The sequence below is a fragment of the Diorhabda carinulata genome, chromosome 3, assembly GCF_026250575.1.
Source record: "Diorhabda carinulata isolate Delta chromosome 3, icDioCari1.1, whole genome shotgun sequence".
NCBI lineage: Eukaryota > Metazoa > Arthropoda > Insecta > Coleoptera > Chrysomelidae > Diorhabda > Diorhabda carinulata.
In genome coordinates this window covers 21,303,523-21,329,414 of record NC_079462.1, presented here as the reverse complement: position 1 = coordinate 21,329,414, position 25,892 = coordinate 21,303,523, and the positions used below count along the sequence as shown (strand labels likewise).

The 25,892-nt window shown below is 31.4% G+C and overlaps 2 protein-coding genes across 7 annotated transcripts in view; one reads left to right on the top strand and one right to left on the bottom strand.

Annotated features, from left to right (window-relative positions):
• LOC130891082 (synaptotagmin-7) overlaps nucleotides 1–25,892 on the top strand; it is a 73,114-nt gene that overhangs the window by 41,971 nt on the left and 5,251 nt on the right. For 4 of the 6 annotated variants that reach the window (XM_057795610.1, XM_057795613.1, XM_057795612.1 and 1 more), the window contains exons 9-12: nucleotides 1,217–1,413; nucleotides 1,467–1,656; nucleotides 24,445–24,659; nucleotides 24,717–24,925. In XM_057795610.1, coding sequence (XP_057651593.1) covers nucleotides 1,217–1,413; nucleotides 1,467–1,656; nucleotides 24,445–24,659; nucleotides 24,717–24,925 — 811 coding nt within the window. Of the gene's footprint in view, nucleotides 1–1,216; nucleotides 1,414–1,466; nucleotides 1,657–24,444; nucleotides 24,664–24,716; nucleotides 24,926–25,892 lie in introns of those variants that run through there. The other 2 variants (XM_057795614.1, XM_057795616.1) reach the window with 2 other exon arrangements.
• On the bottom strand, nucleotides 5,214–22,412 carry LOC130891640 (putative uncharacterized protein DDB_G0282133). The gene is made up of 7 exons (XM_057796487.1): nucleotides 22,125–22,412; nucleotides 19,314–19,521; nucleotides 17,985–18,183; nucleotides 15,639–15,822; nucleotides 11,893–12,041; nucleotides 6,087–6,423; nucleotides 5,214–5,646 (listed from the first exon to the last, which is right to left on the bottom strand). Exons 1-7 carry the CDS (start codon nucleotides 22,318–22,320, stop codon nucleotides 5,576–5,578), a joined length of 1,344 nt encoding a protein of 447 aa, XP_057652470.1. The 5' UTR covers nucleotides 22,321–22,412; the 3' UTR covers nucleotides 5,214–5,575.

Below are 25,892 nucleotides of genomic sequence, written 5' to 3'. Positions count from 1 at the left end.
TTCATTATGAATAATGCTAGCTGTTCCAGAAATTCCAACTTAGTTATAAATGTTGCAGTTAATATTAATGATAAATAAATGAAAAACAATTGATTTAAGAATTGTATTTTTCATTATTATACTAGTATGCACTAGTGGATAGAAAGGTAATACGAGGGTTGCTACTCGAGTTTTGAGATAAACAAATACAAAAATATTTATAACTGGATATGGTTTCTTTGTTTTTCAAAATATTTTCCGTCAAGATCAATACCCTTTTGCATGAGTTTGAATCAATTGTCGCATAATTTGTTCCATAACAATTTAGGCACCTCTGAAACACGTGATTTGAACACATCAACGACTTCTTTAGGTGTAGAAAAACGTTGACCTCGCAATTCATTATTGATAGTGGGAATTTGAAATAATCATTGGATCCCAAACAAGGACTATACGGCGAATGGTTTAACTGTTCAAAAACGTTTTTGTTTGAACTGATGTGTGAGAGCTCGCGTTGTCATAGTGGAGAATGAGTCGTCTTCTGCGATTTGTTTCCCTGATTTTGTCGAACACTCTGGCAACAAAATGCTGGTGTACCATTTAGAATGGATCATTCTACGTTGCTCTAGAGGAGCGATGTTGACATGTCCAGGTATTCTGAAAAAAAAAGCGACGAATTGCTTCGTGTCGATTGACAAAGTTGCCATATTTCCAAAACTGAAAAGTTTCATCTGCTAATATAAGTTCATTTATTTAATTTTTTTTGTATTTCTTTTTGTTGTACATAATACTCGGAGTACATGCTTTATGTGAATATTGTGCGAGTACAAAAAATTTTTTCTCATCTAGTTTTTCTACACTGTTAAAAATATTTTATTTATCTAGTCTCATCACTCTATTCTAAGATTTAGTGACAGATTTAATGAAAAATTACATGAATGGCTATGTTGTTGTAGATTAATTTCTTGCACTCACATTTGAATTTTTTCCTGATAATTTAGAAAGTATCAGTAATGAATGGGGGAGTGTTTTCATCAGTATTTAAATATTTTTGAGTAAAGTCATCATCGATTTGGGGATGGAAATATGTTATTCAATTACTGTTGACCTATAATAAGAGACATTGATTCCAAAAACAAGAGGGCCACAATGTGTCAGTTTTAGTTATTTTTTTCTGGTCAACTATCACCTAAATGTATTCAGATACAAGTACAGCTCACAGTTTATTTTTTTTTAGATGGGAAATGAGGATAAATCTGGAGATACAATGATGGGCGTAATAGAGCTTTCGTTGACGTACGATCAGGAAGCAAATACTCTTCATTGTGCAGTATATAGAGCTAAAAATCTTATACCGATGGATATGAGTGGTCTTTCAGATCCTTTTTGTAAATTGAATATTTTACCGAATGCAAAAATTTCTACCAGACTCAGGTGAGAGCCTTTTCTACCCGTGATTTGAGTAGATGAGATTTAATTTATTTTAGGACGAAAACCGTTCACAAAACAAGAAATCCAGAATTCAACGAAAACCTGACGTTTTATGATATCAGCGAAAGCGATTTGATGAAGAAATCGTTACATATTCTAGTGGTAGATGACGATAAATATGGACACGATTATATGGGCGAAACGAGAATCAAACTGGTTAAGCTGAAATATCAGAGTACTATTTATGTAAGTTCTGTTGAATTTCCATTTTATATTCGCTTAAATATACAAAAATTATGTATAATTTTATGAATTACAATTATACCGATTCAATTTAGGCGTAATCCTTTATGGAATTATGTGTTGTAGTTTCAAAGCTGTGCTTTTGAAATTTTGGGGTTCAAATTTTGATAACTAGGTACTGCAACTAGTAATTGTAGTAGAAAGTTATTAATTGAAGAGTCAATATTAGATGCAACGAGATCTTTCTCATTAACTAACCCGAAACATTATATTTATGGATTTATTTAAAAAAAATAAACATTTCCTGTTATGAAATTTTAAAATTTGATTTCATTAAATATTTAGCGACAAATAAAAGCGACGAGGCTATTCTTAAATAGTTTTTTTTTGTACAAATGTACAAATTTTGTTTATTCTTCGATATGAGTATGAGGTTTTTTGTACAATAAATAAATACATTTGATGTTACTAATAAGCCGATTTCGCTTCGATTCAAGTTCAATGCTTCTCAGATTGTTGACATTAATCAGCCAAGATATATCATCTAAAATATTATTGAATACTTATATGTGCTAATTAAAACGGATTGAATGTTATGGAATAATGCAAGCATAAAAAACTTTTTAAGAGCAACTTATAAGGCGCGCTCAATTTTTTTGGTAGTCTTGTGATTTGATATTTCGGGAAACCTATACTGATGAAAAATCGTCTAGCACAACTTAAATTGTTGTCTCTGAACTAATATTTAAAGTACGAGGTCTGGTTATTAAATAACGAGATTGCGCGCCTAGATAGCGCCCTAGACGGGTGTGGTAAAAAACTAGTGCGTTGGGTATCTAGATATCTTGCCTATGCACGTCACAAAACACGTTTCGGTCACTATTATAGTATTTGTGCAGTAGCGGTTTGAAACTAACGTGCTTTTTTCTCGTGTCGAAAATCATGTGTGACAAAAAACAGGAGCAACGTATCAATCTCAAATTTCTCGTTAATTGAAAAAAACTCCGACTGATTACCCTAAATTGTTGCAAGAGGCTTTTGGGGACAATTCTCTATCACATGCGCGTGTTTTTGAGTGGTGTATGCCCTTTGGTGAGGGTCGATAGAGCACTGAAGATGACCAGCGCCTAGATCGCACTGTGACTGTTTCAGCTCCAGAAAAAGTGACAAAAATCATCCAAATTGTGCGCGCAGATTATCGAATGAGCATCCGGATAATTGCCGAGGCTGTAAACGCCGATAAAGAAATGGTTAGAAAAATTTTACACAAGAATTACACATGACAAAAGTCTGTGCGAAGTTGGCGCTACAAAATTTGACTCCTGACCAAAAGCTCTTGCGTCAACGGGTCTGCTCAGATTTCCTTGAAAGCAAAGCAAAAAACGGCAGAGCTCCTAAAGGCACTTACCAAAAAAGACTTCCAGCAGTGCTTCGATCAATGAAAAAAACGTATGGAAAGGTGTGTGGTTAGGGTAGGGGACTATATTGAAGGGGAGCATTCTAAAACCCTTTTCCGTAACCAGTCTCGTTATTTAATAGCCAGACCTCGTATGCGTATGTGAGCTCATTCAAAAGTGTTTCAGAATGATTGTCTTAAAAAGAAAGTTAAGTTTCCAGGTTATGTTATAATTTGATCTATATCAGCTAGTGGAGAGGGAAACTACAAGTCGGAGAAGGTATTATTAATGCTGATAAGTACTTTTACGCACCTCAAAATAACTGCCCCAATTTGAAGATATACGTTTGAATAATATTGACTCTATTTTTCAACGAGATTGCGCCAAGTCACCGCGTCTCATACGGCTAAAAAAAGAAGTAATTGGTTGTCAGCAAACAATATTACACAATCATGACTCCGTCTCCAAGAAATTTAGACCAACACCTTTTATTAACCATGAAATTATCAATTGACAAACTAAAGAGCACCACCAAACTTTTCTATATATTGCTCGTTGCAGAATGTAAGGTTCGACTGGATATACCGATTTAATGGAAAATATCTATGTAGAAGCAAAATAAACTATTAAACTTATGAAACGAACAAAATTGGTTGACATATGTCGAGAAGTTAAAGGAGAAGATACTATTTTATCCAAATTTTGTTATCAAGCATTAGAAGACATTTAAAAAAAATTACATAGTAAGAGACGGACAATATCTTGATCATCTGCAATATTCTTTGTTCCTTGATATACAAACCCTTTAAATACATATAAATTTGGTTTTTCCATTTTGTTTTTCATCTTTTCTTTGCACTGTCTTCAGTAATTAGTTCCAGCTCTTTCATTTTTCTCACTGTATCTTCTCCTAATGTTTCCTTGAAATCATCTGCATAGTGAAAATATGAAAGTGAAGAATTGAAAATGTATCGACTTTTTTCATAACGTAATCAATAGCGTTGATAAATTGGAAGTATTTGATGAATATCGTTTGTACCTTTTGAAGCAACTAGAATTTCAACAAATTAACGTCTTCAATATACCTTTGAATAATGACTGCTGGAATCCCTTCTCATTATTTTATTGTTTTAAATGAGACAAGACAAAGGGCAAATATATAAGTGGCTTCATTATGTGCCAAGAGGGCAACGTAATTAATTTATTCAGAAGAGGGAAAATGGGAAGCAGATGGAAAAATTAGATGAAACAAAAATTTATAGAACGTTTAATTATATATCAACTTCTGAAATGTGAAAATCCGATACAGATACTCACATTTTTGTCAAAAGAATGTGTAAATGAAAAATTATTTGACATTTTTTTATTGCTTAAACCTATTTATATAGTACGAGTTATGAAAACAAAATATGATTTAATGTTTTATTACAAAAATATAGAAAGGTAACATTGAATTTGAATTATTGCTCTTGAATAGCACTGCACACTGTCAACGTTAAATTCATCTGCTCTGTCATGGCCTTTTCAATGGTAGATATAGTGTGAAAACGTTCTCTTTCTGATATATGTTTTATTTCCTGTAAGTGCCAGAAGTTACACGGGTGTATATCTGGTGCGAAAGGCGGATGCAAACATTTAGCAAACGTTTAGCAGCCAAAAACGTATCAAAAGAAACTTGTGGCACAGCGCGTTGTTACGATGAAATAATTTCTTTTTTCTTTGCACATCTCTTTTGCATGTTATAGTATTATTAATCTCATAAATTAGTAGCATAATACCAATAAATCTCTGTTTTTGAGGTTGAAGGAGGACATCCCAAACAGATTTTCTTTATATTTGAAAACGACCCAGAATATCTCCGAATTAAAGAAAAAATTTATAGCTTGTTACGGGAGATTCTGTAGATTCTAAATCGACCTGAGATATTGCAACTTTTATATAAATCGCTTGGTTTGAACTAGACCCGGAATGTCAAGTTTAAATCGCTCATACTATTTGTAAACAGTTACTATTACACTGTCATCGTTTATGTTTCTAATTTTGTTAATTTTTTGAAACAGTCTACTGTGTTGCCTCCCAGCCGTTGGCGTCGTTTTTTTGTCGACAGGACACAGACATAGTGATGCATTCATTTTTCTACATAGTTCTTAATAAAACACTAACACAAAGTCAATAGATGATTTATTTATTTGTTATCATTTATATATAATTAGAATTTTGATTAACAAATTATATTTATAATAATTAAGACAATTCTTTATTTTTCAATTGTGTAGCAACTGAAAATCCAGTATTATCGCCTGCAATATCCATGCAAAATATTTTTTTCCTCGTTGAATTGTGTACGGCTACTGACTGATAATTTTTTTTTACAAAATGACGGAAGTTACTTAAATGATATCAGGATATCATTACTTGCTTGATTATTCTTTGGTTTGCTTTGCTGTATACGTTAATAATTATTAGTTAAAAATTAGTTAATTATTACTAGAAACAACTGTAGAAATATAGCATAACCAAATTATTTACATTTGTACGGTTTCTATCGAAGCAGTATCCTTAATAGCTTTTTTACTTGGATTGGGCTTTGGAAGTCCTAAAAAGTATAATTTTTACTGCAATGAAAAATTTCGGCACTGACAGCAATCAATTCGAGAATCCACACAAATTACAGTTTATTTCTGTTCAATTATTTTTCTAAAAATTTTAGTATTAATACTATTTATGACAAAAATTCGTTACTTTGAATAACACAGACTTAACATTTTATTAATCGGTTTTATGGAATCTGAAATAATTGTATTTGTAGATTTTATTGATAGATCGTTTATTTTTATATACAAATCTAATGACATAAATAGTTAAAATGGAATGGAATTTTTGATAATTTAGTTATACTTTAATAAAGATCGAAATAGGTCGAAACGTCAATTTTTTACATGTTTTAAAATCTAATTTTCAATCAGAAGAGACTTATAAGACGATTTATCAACAAAAACTGAATATGAACTATACGGTCTAGACTAAATGGCTTACTTGTATTTTTTTCTTTAGAATAAAAGTCTTCGAAACACGTAGTTTTCTCATATTTTTTACACTCATCATAAATTCGTTTGTTTATTTGCGAAATGTTATGTTTGCAAGCTAAAATAGTTACTTTCAAGTCTTCCATTCGTTCTGCTATCGATTCGTATGGAATTACAAGTTTCTTAATTGGTATCACTTGCGGTACTTTATTTGGAGATATTTCTGCTAGATGAGTTGTAGTCATATCCGATTTCGATTCATTGTTGGACGCTTTAGCTGCCCAGGCTATATTTTTGATACTTGTGGTAGGTGAAGGATGGAAAATATTTTTCTTTTCGTATATATCCTGTGAAATAATTGGATGTAATTTATCTAAAGAAGTATATTTATAAAAAAGAAGAGATGGCAATATATATATATATATATATATATATATATATATATATATATATTATTCCACCATGATAATAATTTATAACTAACAAATAAACTTTTTGACTGATAATGGTGAAAAAATTACTAGGAATGTAGTTTAACGTGATGCATAGAGATATTAATTCATTCAACCGGAACACACAGAAATTAATAGCAAGTAAGTGAACCTGAAATAATGCCCTTCATTTGAGAATTGATCTTTATGTTTTGTTATCTCATTGTAATATAACTCAGCTGAGGGGGTCTCATCAGAAATCATGTCATTTGAATACATTTGATCTTACTGATGTAATCCATTCTAATGAATCTGAATCGTCTTCTAATACAATAAAAATATTTTCTTCTACTCGATGTAGAATTGTAAGCGCCTTATTAGGTTAAGTTTTTCACGGTGCCGGTTTGGTTATTTGGCCACTCAGAAAATTGGTTTAAATTGAGTGGATTTATCCAACATTACTTTTCAAATGGCATCGTGATCAGCTGCGGCCAAAATGATTACTTCAAGCTATTGTTCCATTGAGCATTATTTTTTTCATTTCAATATTTATTACTTTACACAAATTAACTGTTGTCTTTTATCGAAAATACTTTGGTTTATGTTAGACTCGCCTGTTAGATATTCTGGTAGGTTATTTGCTAATAAATTTGTAAACTAGCTACAGGCATTTTAAATAAGTAATTGCAATTTTTAATGTCATTTTGTGTACACTTCCTTTTGATTTTCAAGTGAATGAAAAATGTCAATTAACTATCAACACTTTATAAAAAAAATTGATGTGATAAGTACCAGCTAAGTGTCGAATACGACAATCTTCCGATAACATTGTTTTTAAAGTCGACCTTATTAGAATTACTAGAATAAAATCGCCATTATTCCGATAATTACTCAATAGTTTTATATTCTTAGATTCATAGACCAAAACTTTCTATACTATCTGAATCGCACTCGTAGATACGCAATTAAAAATGTCAAATCATTAGATAAATATATCCAATACACCCTATCATTCAGAATATTCATGACTGCAATTGACCGCCTTGCAAGCTCTGTTGTTACCATTACTTTGATTTGGGTACCGTCTCACGCTGGCATACATGGGAATGAACTTGCAAAACAAGCTGCAAAAGAAGCTTCGACGGTTAACCTCCCCAGCGACTCGATACAAATCTACAATGATGTCATAGTTAACATAAGACGTTCTATACGCCACCGATGCGCAAGCTGCAACACTAACTTATATGAAATGCAACGATCCATCGACTTCAGAAACCTACCTCTCATGAGTCGTAGAGAATCAGTTGTTGTACGCAGATTTCGCATTGGGCATACTTGAATAACTCGCGTACATTTAATGGCCGCTTCTGATCCTCCCAAATGTCAGCACTACAAAATACCACTGACAGTCAACATACTAACAAGAACGTGAAAGGGTTACCACTCCTAATCCTTTGAAAGACATCTATATCTATAAAAGGGGATGTTCTGACTGACTGACTGATTCATTCACTCATCAACGCCCAGCCAAGGCTATTAAAGATAGAGACATGGAATTTTGAAGGTATGTTTTTATCGGTGTGTAACTAAGGATTTTGCTAAATTTAGATTTTTAAAGGGCAAATTTCGATTTTAAAGGGGTAAAACGGGGTAGGTTTGCAAATTCGAATTTTTCGTTTTTCTCGGCCGCTAATTGAGATATCGACTTCGTTTTTGCACTGAAACATTCTCCGTACAAATACTTAAAAACCAATTTCTGCGATTTTCAAAATTCGACTTGGAAAGGGTTCAAAGAGTTGAAAAAAATTTTTATTACGGAACCATATGTTTAGCTATTCTTCAAGATGAAATGAGGTACCAAAGCGATTCTTTTTTAGAAATGGGTCCCGTGTGAATATCTAAAAACTAATTTCTCCATTTTTGGAAATTTCTTTTTGATTTCTTTAGAAAGGGTTAGGTCTGAATCTTTATAACACTTCCAAATTGAATTAATGTATAGAATACATAAGTCATTTCTCATTGAATTATCCCTATATTACGCGAGGTTCAATAAAGTAGTCTGAATAAATGTCTATATGGTGAAATTATAAATTCTCAATGTATGTAATCCAAACAATTTGTTAATGTTAAGGTGTCGTAGTTATATCTAATAATTGTACCATAACTGTACCATGTGTCAATAATCTTAGTTTTCGAGACACGTTAATTAAAATAAAAAAAAGTTAAATCGGGTTCCAGCTTTTGTTCCACGACACCATTAACCATCACTATCATCAAATGGAGCACACAAAATTTTGATTATTTCCATTATTTTGTATATTGAATACACTTTAATAAAGTGCGGTTTAACAGATAAATTGCTATCGACGACAGAATTTAAATCCAATTTCAGATTCTACAGACAGATAATACATCAAACATTTGCTTTCGGTTACTTCAGTTTACGGTCGTTGCGTTTAATATTTTCAAACGTTTATAGTTGGTAGTAATAAACTCAGGGTATGTATTTAGGAATATCCGGGATACTACAATAGAGGAGAAACAAAAAAAGGTCAAGGGGATTTCGTGAAATGGAATATTTCACATCCGTTAGGAATTTAGTGATTGAATTGAATATATTCGTAGCCCCACTAGGGGTGTTGAGCGGTAATTATTATTATCCGGAAGACTTATGCACTACTCAGCTTAGAGCAGGTTTACCTATACCATATACAAAGTATCAGAAGAATAAGGTGTTCGGTATGGCTTATTCGACGAGAAGAGCTGTTAATCGTTACCTGTCTATTTGTGATAAATAATCAGTGCCGGGTAAAGGGCGATTGGAGCGATTGGGTCCAATTGGGCCCTGAATTAGAAAGGGCCTTGCGTTACCATCAAAATGAACAAAAAGAATTTCTTGCTTTGTGAATATTAACAGAATTTTGAAATAAAGAGCTTCGGAAAAGCAGAAAAAAATTTCAATTATGAAGACGATGATGAAGATGAAGATACAAGATGTCTTTTTTCAATGTTGTTTTATATAAAATCACTAAAAAACGGTTTTGAACATTTAAAAAAAGAGATTCAAAGTTAACAGAAAATTATGAAGTGAAGATGGAAGAAGCTGATGTAGACGAGAAAATATTAGTTGGAGAAATAGCATCTATGAAATCTATTTTTTTCTCAGAATTTTTTGAAAATATGTTTAAAATGTTAAAATTTTTTTCGACTAATGATAGAGCAATGATATTTCCGACATTGTTTATTGCTCTCCGAATATTTTTAACAATTCCAGTACACGTTGCTTCTGGAGAGGGATCATTTGAATTGGAACAAAGTCTTTTCCAACTACTTTATAAGCGTTTTCGATGAGGCAAAATTAAAAACCAAAGTGTACCAACTTCAATATATTCCTAGATTTTGAATACTTATGTATTTATCGTGAATAATAAAATTTACCTACAATGCTGATTTGCGGCTATTTTAAATTATGAATGAAAATGAATATCTATTGGTTCGATTATGAATGACATTATATTTTAAATGTTAGGTCGTTGTGAGTGAAATTGAATTTCATAGATAAGGTAAGGTCAATTGGTTATCGACGGTTCCTTCTATAGAATTTGCTTTATCGAAATCTAGAAGATATGCATAGGCTATTTAAATCAGTTTTCTTATTAATGCATTGGGCATTTTGGGCAATATAAGTGGTTTCTACAAAAACAGCTGTTTTCTGTAGTTTTTCTCAGTTGTTAAAACTTTGGCAGGTTCATAATTCATATTGTGTCCGCTAATGAAGACCTGTCAGAATATAATTTGCTATTTTGTGAGAGGCTAGTGATGTGACCTCTTCGACTAACCAATGTACTTCTTGTCAATATGTTAACAATAAATTTCATATATTACGTTAGGCATTTTATTGATTGGTGTTTTAGCTCTGCACCTATTCGACCCGGGCCTGGTAATAAGGTGTATATATCATAATTAAGTCTAAAATTGTCAACTTTATCATCATTAAATAAGGGAGAATCTTGATGCTTAAATAGGCAGACTTCTATCTTGGACAAGGGAGGTTAATTATGTACATATATAATGAAATACATATGCAAATACAAGTTTTCTTTTTATGGAATATTAATCTTTCGTGTTTTGGATATGGACCCTATCATTTTATTTAATATGTGATATGGAAGCGTAGTCTTAGAACTGTAAATTAAATTTTATATTCGCAACTAGGATTTTTAGTAAATAAAAACCGATGGTGTTTCATAAGAACTGTCAGTTTTCATGTAAGAAAATTCCTACGCCTCAATTTAAATTAGTTAAGAGTAGTCTCTAATTATATAATGAGTACAATTGCTGTATTTTCTTTTAATTAATCTCTTTGTTTTTTGACGACATAGTACGGTTTCAAAATAAATAGTATGAAATACAATAAATGTGAAATTCCTGTATTGATAAGATAATATTAAGAACAAATCGTTGAAGCAGCCGTGGCAACAAGGAAAATATGGATATTGAAGGCAAAGACACATTTAATGAGCGAGCGACACAGCGTTGGTTTGATCGCTTTAATATTGGCGATTTGGCGCTCTAAGATCGTTCGTTCTCATTGGATCCATCTGCGTGGAATATTAAAGTTACAAAAGAAGAAAACCACCCTAGTACCAGCAGCTTATCTACTCCCTTGGATCTCATAACGATACATTACCATTAAAAATCACTAGGTGAGATCTATAAAATTTGTCGAATAGTGGCATACGAATTAACCGAAATTCCAACGAAACGTCGAGTAGAGGTGTGTAAACAGCTCTTTGCCATGCATGCTGAAAGCTGATCCGTTCTACTAGATGCATTATTACTTGCGAAAAGTATAGTTATGTTTCTGATGGAATTATGAAGTTATAGTGCACTTCGAAGTATGGTAGAGAGCTAATGTCAATGTATGATATTTCATCCAGGTTCACATAACCGAAAACTATACAATGCTAAACTACATACTGCGAAAGTTATGCGAAATATGAAAAAAGAACTTGGTGATAGTAAACTCCCAACACATCCAGCATTTAGTCAGAATACTATTAATTCAGAACCTTGGCGAAATTCTAGCGTGAGAAAATTTTTAAAATAAAAGAAGGTGTCGAAAATGCAGTGCAAATATTTTCTGCATTTAAGCTCAAAGAATGCTTTTACCAAGGTCTCAAAGAGCTTGGTAAAACATTGGGCTTAAGCCATAGAATACGATGGGCTATACTTCAAATATCAAGACTTTCTTTTCGCATGATTATTCAATAAACATAATGAACATTGGAAATTGACATTGTTCATGAGACACCCTTCAAAGAATAGAATAGATATAATAGAATGGGATAATATAGAGTTTATTTGACTTAAAATTATTTATACCTTAGTTGAACTGGTATTTTCGACGTAATTCAACTTTTGAAATGGAGAGGTCGTAGAATGTATCATTTCTGAAGAAGGTGGTTTTATAGGTGATGCACAGGTATGGACAAGCTCTATCGTCTCAGTATTAACTGCATCATGGGAATATTCTGAAAAATATACAATTTTAATACAAAACGAAAACTACAGTAATAAATATATGGGCCAACCGATCAATATTTCCAGTGTAAAGTTGTAGATAACAACCAAATAGCTAATTTTTATTTTTTAACAATTACATGAGAAGTCAAATTGAAAAATGTCACATCCTATACTTGGATAGCATATATACATTTTTTTGATGTTTCTCTTATTTATTTACACTCTTTTTACTCGTGGGGTGTATTTATAAATACTATCTCTTACGTTCTAAATTTACATTACACTTTACTAACTTCTAATAATTACTTATCACTAACACTTAACTAACTTATGCAATTTATTTTAATTCTTAGGTTACTCTTCTATTTTGCTCCGTTCACTATGACTATTTATTATAAACTAACTAATTACGCTAGCTAACTTGACTATATATCCGAAACAAAATTCTCAAAATTTCTCCAAAATCAAGATACAAAACAAATAGATAAACAGATCTTCCTAGAAATTCGTTCAAAAGAAACAAATCGCCAAACGGGACGCGACAAATCTTAGAATTTTATTATAACTGGACAGGGCCGGCTTCATGTCGAGGACGAGTTCATAACATTGTTATCATTTTGTGAAAAGAACGTCTCAATATGTAAGAAAAAGATTGTGTGTTGCTGTGATTTTCAATTTATCAACAAAAGTTTTTAAATATCATTTATAAGCAAGGTCAGTTCTTTTAGAGAAAATAATTCAATGAAATTGAAATGCACAAGATATATACAAGAAATACTGTACACAAAATACAAAGAAAATTTTGGAAAGGCAAGAAAAACAAATCATCGAATAACTCTCCTTAGTGCTGATATCAAAAGAATAATATGAAAATCCCTCCAATATAAACCTAAAATATCTCATTAGGAGATATCCATATCTTCAGAAGTTACTGGGAGATGATCCCGATAGAAGATTACAACATTCTATTAATTTATGCTAGAATGAAGGTGAATCGACACAATTGTATACTTATAGAAACAAACAAACAAAGGAAAATCTTGATGAGTAAATTCTACTATTGAGTGTATATTTTATTTTAGGTCTTTAGAAATAGACATATTGGACATGAATTTCAATTGCAAATAGTCAATAGAGGACAAAAATATGGGCATTCACATGGTTGAAAAATTGAAAAATTTTAAATCAATTTCGCGGTTATGTACAACAAATACACACACTAAAAAATAAACTTTGAAATAACAGTGTGAGACATTATTATGTAAAAAATTGCAAGTAGAAATACTAATCAACAAGTACAAGTATGTTTTCAATAAAATTAATGATTGGACTATTAAATTTACTTCAAATTACAGACAGATAGACTCTGTTATTAACCTTCCAAATATATGTGACAAACGGAAGGACCTCACAAGTAAATAAAGTGTACCTAGTACGAGGACCACTCTGTATATTTTGAGATGCCACGAAACTAATGGAGATACAATTGACATTTTTAAATACCTATCGAAATAGGGAGCTCTAGCAACAATTATCACTTAGAATAGTGATACATACGGTTTTCCATTGAAATATGATTTTTTCAAGAGAAATGTTCGCGCTTTTGGTGATTAAATTCCTTCACGAGTAATAGTTAAGCTGATATAGCAAATTTAAACGATGACGGATATCGCTTTGTGATGAAACACGAATTCTTCAGTTACTGTTGGAATACAATTCTACATAATCATCTTCATGTGAAAAAAGTTGATCCTAGTTGACTGTAAATGTTAGATAATTTTCGATATTGTTGACACCACCTCCAGCAATAGGGAAAAAGCAAAAAAACAATATACGTAGTTTTGTAACGTATTATAGTATTAGTAAAAGTGATTAAGTTTGAGGATCAACATACCGATATGATTACGGTTAAAGTTGAACCATAAAAACGTTGAAATTGAACGTGAATATTAAAATCCTCCCTATTGAACTGATTTTGTTATGTGTGATTTCTAGTTACCTAACCTAACCTATCGTAATGAAATACACATGTGAAAGACAACGATGATATGAGATAACAAGCAATTCAGCAATTTTTTGAGAACATTCAAAAGATGACTAGTTTTGAGGTCAAAATATATAGCGCAGTGCTGGGCAGTACTCGACTAAATTTTACTCAAAATAGTGCTCGAGTACTCATGAGTACTTTCATTATCACTTTTTATTTTATAGTAGTGAGTACTCCTACAGTTGACGAGAAACGAGTAGGAGTACCAAGACGGCGACGCCGATACTCGTAGACAAGGCGCGACAAGAATACTCAGCAATACTTAGCTTTTTGCGTGAACTGGTTTGTACTGCCGCCTATTTTGTTTGAAGAGTGCAGTCAAAAATATTGTATCTTATTTGAAACAAGATATATAATAAATCGAAACTTTCACCTTATCGTTGGTTATTTGGTTTTTATAAATAAGTTTCTAGTCTCAAATTTAGAGGTGGGTCTCTGTGTCATTATATATTTAAATTAACATGAGAACTTAGACTACATATACATTGGATCCGTATTTCTGCCGATACCAACCTGATTGCGCCTGACCGTAATAGGAAAACCAAACATGAGAAGTTTAACACAGGTACCTTTAGTATTTATTGGCTCCCGACCTGATCTGATGACTACCGATCATTTTAGATTCTACGACCGTTGAAATATATTTGTTTTCAGACCGGTATCTGACACTATAATAGAATAGAATCGTTATTTTATCGTAGCGTAACAGTCCTTCGGGACTGATACACGTTGGATTGACTACTCAACTCCTCCTTCATATCTCCAATGATATAATCAAACCATTCGGTGATATTCTTTACATTTATCATAGTACTTCCGCGAATGTCGGCTTGTTGTGGAAAACTAGATCTAGATCTATCTAAATAAAAATTATGCACCCAAGACTTCCTCTTATGTCTCTTTAGGACGACGGTTGTTTATAACAAATCTCAGAACAAAAGGTCGTCGTCAAAATCACTTCTCTTAACTCTAACGTGAGGTCACAACTAGATCGGATCGGTCAGGATCAGGAGGAATATGGATATAATGTAGGTAACTTTACTTTCTTTTGATGACATTACAATTATCAGTATCAGTTACTTATTATATTTTCTTCTTTTCTTGCTTACCTATCCTTTTAATTAAAATGATTTAAAGTAATTACTTGTACTCGTTACTCATTTCTTCACGAGAATTTTTCTAAAATTTTTGAAAGTCCCATTTGGTCGAGTACTTTTCATAGAAGTTTTCGTACTCGGAGACTTTTGAGTACTCGTCAAAGGTATTCATGGTATGTGAAGTACTCATGATTACTTCTGCTCTGTTATAGCGTCACATAGAATAATGATAGTAGAACGAAAATTTTGAAAATACATTTTTGTGAATAAAATGGTGAATCAGATCATTTTTCTATTACACCCTGTACTGTTATACATCCTAGTTTCCACTACACATCCTCATATCGCTGATATATTGAAATAAAGATCAACCTATTATTGATTTTGTTTGCTTTGGTTTCAATTTTTTACTACTAACTAATTGTACTATCTTTTGTTCTCATAATCTAAACCTTTCTTACCTTGGATATTTGATTGATTTGATTCATCAAGTCCTTTGTTGATAGGTTTGCGTTGGGGTTGAGATATGGGTTTTCCACTAATAGTTTTTTCTTTGTTGACACATGGAGTCGATTCCTTGGAACTGTATTTCCCAGACTGGTTGTTTACATTATTCGGTTTGGTAAATCGCTTTTGAATTGCATCCTTCAAATAGTATGAATAATATATCGTTAATGCAGATATTCTCAATTAGAAGTTTGGAAACATATGTTGAACATTCAATATAGTAACAACAAAATAGGTTAAGCATTTGATTTTCATATTAAATTGAACGCCATCATCATGTTAAAACGCAAAATATTTAATTACCAATTCAAAGAACGTGTTGAGATCGCAAGCGTATTACGAAGTAATTAACGAAAACAAAATTTAATCTAATCTTGGATTTAATTATTTGGGCTTTGTTTATTGTATAAGATTGAGTGTCGTTTATTGACGTGAAAAACTGGTATAAATACTGGTAGATGAAATTGAAATTTGCCAAAATAAATTGAGAAAAAACAGTGGGGGAATAATAAATATAATAACATAGCTGGGAACAAAGAAATTATAAAACAAAACAAACATTCCAAAATTTCTAAAGAAGTCAAATCAAATCTAATAAAACTGTTGTTGTGGCATTACAAAATTATACTGATAAAATTATGAAATTATTCAATGATGAGATAACTTACAAACACAACTTCGATATAGGAGGTACAATCTTATACTTAAAACAAATGCAGATCAATTTATATGGAATAATAAAGAAAAATAAAATGCATTCCTACAAAATGATATTAGCTCATGGAAGACCATTTCATAGGTGAACGTTTTTTGTGAATAAATGATGGCAATGTTAAATTGGAAGATGTTTCTTATTGTAATGAGAGCAAATTTACACTTTACGATCATGTTAATCGTCAAAATTGTCGATATTAGACTAATGAGAATCATCATTGGATGAGAAAAGAAAATACGCAATATCCTGAAAAAATTAATGTTTGGTCAGGAAATCAAGAAAAATCATATTATAGGTCCCTTTTTCATTTATGGCAGCTTGAATGAAGATAATTATTTAGAACTTTTCCAAAATAATGTTTAGCAATCTTTGACAAGCTTATATCCTTATCCAACAGACCCAAAAACTCTTTTGAATTTTTCAAGATGGATCACCACTCCCTTACCAAATAATGTTCAGCAGTACATGAACCAAAGTTTTCCAAATGAGTAGATAGGGAGGCGCGGTTATATATAACAATTAGCATGAGTTTCTGATTTGACGTTTTTTTTGTGGGGAGCCGTCAAAAGTATTGTATAGTCACGCCAGAGATGTTAATTAACGTTTGACGACATTTCTATACCAGATTATCATGTTGCTAAGACATTCGCGGCGAGCATATTGAATATCTCCTACATTGATATTAGTGTTTTTCTACTTTTTGTACACTATTAAGAAATTATAAGTGTTACTTATTAAGTTTTTAATGTAAATATTTGTAAGATTTGTAAGACTCAATAGTTCCTAATCAGTTGAAGATAGCCAAAGAAATATTGCACAAGAATTATGTCTAGAATTTTTTGAAGAATCCAAATAAATTAAAAATTCACAAGGAATGTCACATTAAACCCTGTATATAATAGCGTTTTTCCATTTTTCCACATCGGTGGATAGGGAGGCGCGGATCTATAAAACAGTCAGCACGATCTTCTGATCTAACGCCATTAGACTTTTTTGGGATACGTCAAAAGTATTGTATAGTTACGCCTGAGATGTTGAGTAACTTTTGACGACATTTATATACCAGATTATCATGTTGCTAAAGACTTCGCGGCGAGCATTTTGAACATCTCCTACATTGATATAAATATTATTTTGTTTTTGTACAATATAAAAAAATTATCAGTGCTACTTATTAGGTTTTTAATGTAATGTATTTGTATATTTGTGAAATAAAATAATTTTTTTTGCTCATTTATATAATAAATATGAAAACACTCAATCTATTCAAAACAGTTGAAGATAGGCATATAAATATTGTAGAAGAATTATGTCTAGAAATTTCTGAAGAATCCAAAATATTAATAATTTACAAGAAGCTTAAAATAAGAGTTATTAGATACTGTCACATGAAACATCCTGTATAAAATGCAAATCGTGTGTGTGTGTGTGTGTGTGTGTGTCCAAGCGTTTTCCCTAACACTCCCTCATTTTTTTATTAATGAATATATTCCATTTGGGTGTTCCGTACTGTATGGGATTAATGGAGTGGAAAATTTCTCACAATAACGATGATCTAAATAAATCGAAATAATAAAGTAATTACCATTTTGTTGTTCTGCTGCGTTCCTGCTTTTTGGTTTGTATTGCGTTGATTCGAATTATAAAGATATCTATTTGTAGCCTTCTTATCATTGCTAGGTTTTTGTTGTCCTGCTTTAATTTCTGAGTTATTACTATATCCCGCTTTTACGTTGAGATTGGTGTTAATTCCATTTTTTGGAATTGACACTTGTTGCGATTCTCTAAAATATTTGTACAAAAGTCATATTAACTTTTATTTTTTAACATATACTAAATTCCTATATGAGGCAGTTCTATACACTAGGAAGTCGAGAATATTTTGGTTCTATAAGAATATTTTTAAAATAACGGATTATAAAAAACGGATTTTTATTGATTTATGCGTTGAACCAAAAAAAAAACAGTATGATCCCAAAGTCACAATACACAACCGGAGCGTGATGTTATGGCCGTCACATTGGGTGGGGTCCGAGGAGCGCACGTGCAACGAGCGCACAGGCACATTTAGAAAATATTTCTTGCATCTAGCGCACACTACCTGTATAGAATCCGATAGATCGTTCGACGAGCGCACAAGAAAATTTGATCTGTCGAAGTGAGTCTTAGAAATGGGCAAACATACAAACTTTTGAGTAATTATTATCATTAAGACAAAACAAAAAACCATCAGCAACATCTAAAATCTTCCAAAATGAGCAAATGTTCAATATTATATAAAATTTTGAATGAGTACATTTTTAGTATTAGGTGAAAATAATTAAAAAATTTCGTAGTCTTTTAATTTAAGAATGGTTAGGTTAGGTTAGAGGACTATGACTATAATCGCCTTGATGAGAAAGTATTAACTCTTCTTTGTTACTCTGTTGTTAACTCTTTTATAATCTTTTATTTACTTGATAAGCATTTCAAGCTAAATACAGGTATTGAAGATACCGCCTTTATATGTGCAAGTGTGCGCTCGATGCATCCTCATATATAATCTGTGCGCTCGAACCACCGTGTGCTCGACTCACGTACGCTCGATGCACGCATTTGTCACATTGCTATAGTTCACTTTCCAAATAAAGTTGTGAGGTAGTGTGTGTTTTTTAAAGTTATTTTATGAGTGTTGAATTAGTTTACTGTTTTATTCGATCAAAATTTATCAAAGAAAATACGGCAGAATCACAAACACTAAACATATATAGAGGATCGTCAAAGCAGTGAAAACTCTATTTGGAAAGTGATCCCCTACCTGCGCTTACAATGGCAGTGTGTAACGTCAACACTCCTGTAGTCTATTATCCTTTTCGATTATGTAATTGGAATAGAGATATAGTATAATCAGGCTTCTAGTTATGTTTTGGCTTACTTGTTAATCTGACGTGTTTTTATATCAGTTACGGCTCCAAGTTTCCGTAAAACAGATGAAGTTCTTGATTTCTTTGTGTTATCGTCTTTAGAAGGAATTATGTAACCGTTGGGAGCACGTTTGAATTTTTCGCCCTCTCCAAGAACAATGTACTTTTCTTTCGAATTTAATGCGTGAAAACTATTTACTGGTTGTAAGGAACTCAATGCTGAAATAATAAAAGTCAATATTATATTGGGATTGTGAAAATGGAAATACACTTTCACCGATTATCTAATAGAAGGAATCGATAATAGCATTATTGTATAATATCTATATAATTTATCCAATTTTAGTTAGGTTAGGTTATTTCAATTAATTCATTTTAACGAAACTGTTCAGGTAATTAGGATGTAGTTTCGGTCTGAGTACAATGCCTACGTGCAATAATGCAAAATGAAATTCACTATATAGAGTTGGTCGGATGTACACGGGAATCAACTTGTAATAAAACTGCTATTTCCTGCTATAATGTCATTCTGGGGCTGTGAAATCAACTTTTGAACAGTATTATCAAAAATATCCTGTTTGTTAATGTATTTGGGTCAAATTTAGTTATTGAAACTCAACTTTCTGTTGTCAGCACAAGCTGAAATTCGTTACACATATTTGATTCCATCGATAATACTTTTCAACGTATTGTTGTAAATCAATATGGTTAAAAGCAGAATCGAATCAATTGTTTGAATAGTATTTTTTAATATTTGGCTTTCGCCTATTAGTATTTCTAATCCATTGTTGATTTTGAACATAATTCCTTTCTCACATGGTCTTCTCTTTTCCATATCACTTCAACATCTCGGATTTTATGAATTTAACTATATCTTATTCTCCTATTATCTTTTTTTGATTCTCAATTCTTATCCTTCCTTATTCCTGTTGATCTAAATATTCTTCTAAACATTTTACTTTATTTCTGGTTTTTTCTTCGTTAAACATGTGGTTTCTGCGACATATGTGACAACGGATCAAATTGTTGCTTTTGAATTTTTAACTTGTTTTAGTTACTTAATTTCCTTATCTTTTTTATTCACAGCATGCTCTCTTGATATATCGATTCTTTCATTTGGAATCGCGCAGGAATATTTGAAACTTTTCAATTTTTCAAAAATGATTTTTCCTATTTTTATATTGGCCCTCTTTACTCCTTCTTTTGTGCTTATCATATTTTGTTTGTTTCTAGTCTTCTCTAGCTCCTTCTCTTATCCTGAGTGTCGCTTCTTCAAGGTTTTTTATGTCTTGCTCTTCTACTATGTCTTGTTTCTCATCTGTCAAATCTTCAATGATTGGGAATTCGCTTTTGATCTTTTTGTTATCATCTGTATTGATTTGAATAGTTTTCTCGGAATTTAATACGATCGAAAACTTGCTTAAAATTGACAAATGATTTGTGTAACTATAAATCATGTTAATGACCATATTTTAAGCAAAATTATGTATCGCATTTATCGCGGATCTGTCACTTCGAAATTCCTGTTGGTATTATCTGAGTTTCTCTTCTACGTCTTGAGCTATTTTTCTCATATTATTGTTGTATATATGGTGTGTGTGTTTTAAGCATATGCGGTCATCTTAGATGGCATCTTTATGGTACAGGCACAACGAATGCTCTGAAATGCTGTGAGTGCATCAAATAGGAAGAAGCTGCAGACCAAGTTATTCAAGATTCGAGGACATGGGTGAGCCTTACAGTTTACCCAGTAACATCAAGCCTTATTAGCTTCAGATATTGGCTTTTGGTACTTTAAAATGAGATACGAGTGTATCAGGAGCCCTATTTGAGCGGTTCATAACTGCCAACTGTATCTATTATGAATGATGTTAATATGTTGTACGTGGAGTAGAAATATGATTCCAGTAATACCATATAAATGATTTTGTTTTCTTCTAATTGGTAAGAATTTAACATTTCATATTTATTAGGTATACAGAACTTCACATAACAGCTACAAAATGTACTTGTATGGTGTAGGGTACAGGAAAGTACGAGGCAATGAATGAAATAATGAGGAAAATAATTCCACTCAATCACATTACCCTCTTCATCAAACTAGCGAATTGAATACTGAGAGCTTAACTAATTATTTTCCTAGGTTTTACGATGGCCTCTTTGTATATTTTAAGAGTGCCGTGAAACTAGAGGAGCTAGAACTGTTACATTGTAATTTTAAATACCGCCCTTCTTAAATAGTGAGTACTAATAACAGTTCAATCGTGGCTAAAGTAGATTAAAAATTACCGGAAATATAAATTCTTCAATTCGTCATGTGCATCTACTACGATTTTAAATAAAAAACAGTCTTGAACGATAGCAACTCGCAATTAGTAATGGAATTTCTTTACGAGAAATTGTTATCTGCTGGTATATCGAATTTAAAAGAGAAATATGATTTAGTGAAAATGATGTTACCGTTGAGTATTAAATACGATTTTCAAAAGGCAAAGCGAGCAAGAATTCAGCTGAATACCTTGGAGACGTTCAGTAATGATGATGAAACATGATATCACTTTATGATATTCCTATCCGTCATATGATGATGCAAGATGACACAAAACACCAACAATAGAGGAAAAACAAAGTTTTTATTCGTGGTACCCGATCAGTGGAAGTCGAAGATCAGCGTTCATCTACAACAAACTGGTACACCACAAAATGTTTAACTGCAGTTCTTGAGTAGGTCAATATTGTCCTTTTTTCAAAGTAAATAATTTTATGAGGAAAAATCTTTCTTATAAAAAATACTAATATGTAGAAATATAATTCTTACGTACCAATTAACTTTTTCACAGATCCAAATTGTGGATTGATAGTGGATCCCATGAAAGTAAGCACTTCAGGCCAAGTTTTCGTTACCATTGGGTTGATTTCACACATGTAGTGCTGATTTTTTCCGTTGATAAAAAGGGTTATAGTTTTAGTTTTTACATTATCTTTTAATACAGTCGATGGTCTAACAACTTCCGTCATTCTAATGATTTTACTGATGATTTGAAATGAACACAATTAAAATGCTGCGATAGTTGTTGATTGATGACTTACTGAATATGAAAAACTTGACATTTAAGATTATGTCAGAAAAGATATGACGCCATATGTGTGGTTATATCAGTATATAGACTCTAACTGCAAATCAAAACTATAGATTTTATTGATATACTTAGGTTATATGATGTTCTAAGAGGAATGTATTAATACTGATGCTAGTGACTCTTCTGTATTCAAGCGAGGACACATTTAATATATAGTACAGAAGTCAGCAATCTTTTAACAAAGAGGCGCTCATGTGGAATTTTGAAGAAATCAAAAGTGATACTATAAAAAACTGTATAATTTTTTACGATTAACTAATATTACATAAACAATATTTCTGAAAATTTCAATTGAAAGGAAACATAGCACAGACTTTACTGTTATGTGAAATATATGTTTTTTTATAACGTAAATAATAATAATTTGCGAAGCTATTTTATTTTTTGTTCATGTCTAATTAATTTCAATAGTACAATCGTTTCTGAATTGTTTTTGTTAGCTTGCTTCCATGTGTATTCAAAATAATTGTAGGAGAAAAAGTTTAGGTCGATTCGAATGCTCAAAACATTGGGAATGCCTCTTTATTAGGCAAATAACTTTCTCTGTCCAACTAGCCCAATAATTCAGTATTTCTTTTGACTTTTCCTGAGGATCACTTTCTAAAACACTTAGTTTTACAAATTTTGTCTTTGATAACTCGGAGTTCTTAAATTCAATATGCTCAAGATCAAAATCTTGAATTTCTATTTGTGTGAAAAGAGAATCATTAAAAGGAATACTAGTGAAATCCATTAAGTCTGATTTTATTAATAAGGAGAGCATGTGACCATATTTATCAACATCTTGATCTCTTTCAGCAAATTCTTCTTTCAATAAAGTCATGTAGTTTAATATTTCCTCGGTACCTAAATGAAATATTGAAATTTTCAATATTTTGTGAATATGTTTTGATTCGATTCTTAGAGTATTTATTTACATATATTAGGTAATATCGCGATAAATACTTCAAACTACAAAAAAGAGTTGTTAGATATTCACTCAGAGTAAACAGCAGAGCTCACTGCCATGACTTCTTTGAAATATTAAAAACATTGACTTTTCCTTCCTTATTCATCTTTGTGGAGTATGACCTCTATGTACTCTACTCGACGTTCAGAATTAGTTAAGGGCTCAATAATTTACAATGCGAAAAAATGCACAATTGAAATCAAATCTATCAAGTCTTTTCCCCTGTTTCGCAATAATTTGAAGGAATATTTTCAGGAAAGTGTCTTCAACTCTATAAATGACTTTGATTATAATACTAATATTTAATCCTCAGCCTATTATTACATTTTTTTGGATTACATTTTTAAAGGTAATTTTGTTATCTATTGTAGTTTTCTTAAGTATACTTTATATTTAGATTTTATTCTATTTTCTCAGTTCTTCACAAGCTTTTGTCTAAAGATTTTGAACAATTTTTCAAAAATGAAGCATTCCTCGTCCTCTCTCTCTTTTTCTCCAAATACATCTATTATCATTTTAATACTTCCAGGAATCATACCTAGTAATATTTGACCCGATATTTGCCACTTAAGGTTTAGTACGCCGAAATGATTTATAATCAGATATGATCATCAACTTACCAATCCATTCTTTATTATTTAGTTAAAGAAAGTTTGAGCTTGATTTTCTAGCAAAAGAAATGACATAATTTGTTCCAAACATTCTACAAATCTACTAAGCAGTCGACCGCTTCATAACTAGCGTATATTGCTTTATAATGGAATATCTGGATTTAAATTTTCCATTTTCCTTTTCTTGTAAAAATGATTCGAATTGCTATTGAGTTAATGGAGAATGACGGACAATGCATAATATCTTTTACAACAGTATTCATTACAGTATGAATAATAAAATAAAAATTCAAAAATGGATAAATGAGGGTATTGAAAAGAAATATAAATCCTTTGTGTGTCTAGATTATAGTGGATTCAACAGTTATTCATCCACATGGTTATTGTCAAGAAAAGGGTTTTTTACAATAATATGATGAATTTATGGAAATTTCCATTTCAGTTAACAGTACCTTTAGAGAATTTACGTACTGAACAAAAAGGAGCAGCTTTAACAACAGAATTGACCGAATGGTTCGACGATCTTTGGTCCAGAGGACAAATTTTATTGGGTTTGTGCTATAATACGAAAAAGCGAGCACTCGTAGTGACTGTTGTCAGATGCATTAACTTGTTACCGATGGACAACAATGGATTATCAGACCCATTTGTAAAACTGTAGGTTGTATTGTTTATTTAATAATGTTGTATAATTTTCACAAATATATATTATAGGCAATTGAAACCTGATCCAAATCATAAGAAACATAAAACTTCCATCAAATGGAAAAATTTGAATCCCGTTTTCAACGAAGAATTTGCTTTCGAAACAAGACCAACTGAGCTCAGTACTCAAAGTTTGTATGTCACTGTTTATGATAAAGATTATGGAAAAAGTAATGACTATTTAGGTGGTTTGATTTTAGGCGGTACTGGATCTAAAGGTAAGAAGCTCTTAACCATTTTAACACATCTGCTCTTTTATTCACTTTTGAACTTGATATATAAAAATAAAAATTATCTTTTTGGAAGCTAGCAACATTTCACCAAAACTCTTTCAGAAAGAGAAAGAGTTATTTGGTTCAAAACAATAATCGAGCTTGTGTCCTCTAAAGATTCAAAAAAAAGTTTGACTGCACTATTGTTTGTTTGATGTACTTGGAGCAAATCTGCTATTTAAATTATCGAAGTTAATCTTACAAAACGATGCATATAGTTTGCATTTATTACTCCCAAAGAGTAAACTCTTTGGGAGTAATAAAAAAGTATAACTAATTATCCTTAACAGTTTGTTTTATTTATTGTCAGAGCTATAAATATCTAATGAACATATTTTTTCGCCCCTTTTTTATTCTGGATATTAATAACTTAACCAATATATTTGATATTTTTAATACAAACATAATAAAAGCATGTTTGCATATTTGTTAGAATCTTGTTAGTTACCACCTATTTATAATATTTCCTGTCAAAGTTTTATAGAAATTTGACAATCATAATGGTTTTAATACTTTTGTAATAAAAATATGATTTCGTTGTTAGGTAAATATGGATCAAAAACAATATCAATCTATAGACATTATTTTTATACGGAAAAACATTGAAATAAACCGAGAAAAAGTTACGTAAAAATTAATATGAGAATGTTTTGTTCCATAAAATAATTTGTAAGTGGTTCTCTCATTTTTAAAGTTATGGGATTCTGGACCATGAAAGGTTATACAGAGTGAGTTTTATGTATGTAATATCTCAATTATCTGAGAAACGGCTTCTACGATTTTTATAAATTTTTGTGTACAAGGGTCTTGTGATACGGCTGGTATTATGGTGGAATACATATTGTTGTCAGATCTTTCCTTTTTCCGGAAAAAAATGAACTTTGCTATTTCAAATGTATATTTTTCGCTTTTC

Bases quoted from the DNA above. Each gene is read 5' to 3' on its own strand.
- LOC130891640 (XM_057796487.1), bottom strand. From the start codon at position 22,320: ATGACGGAAGTTGTTAGACCATCGACTGTATTAAAAGATAATGTAAAA. The intron at 15,823-17,984 runs GTAATTACTTTA...TACTATTTGAAG, and splicing joins CGCAGCAGAACAACAAAATG to GATGCAATTCAAAAGCGATT. The intron at 12,042-15,638 runs GTAAGAAAGGTT...TATATTTTTCAG, and splicing joins AAATCAATCAAATATCCAAG to AATATTCCCATGATGCAGTT.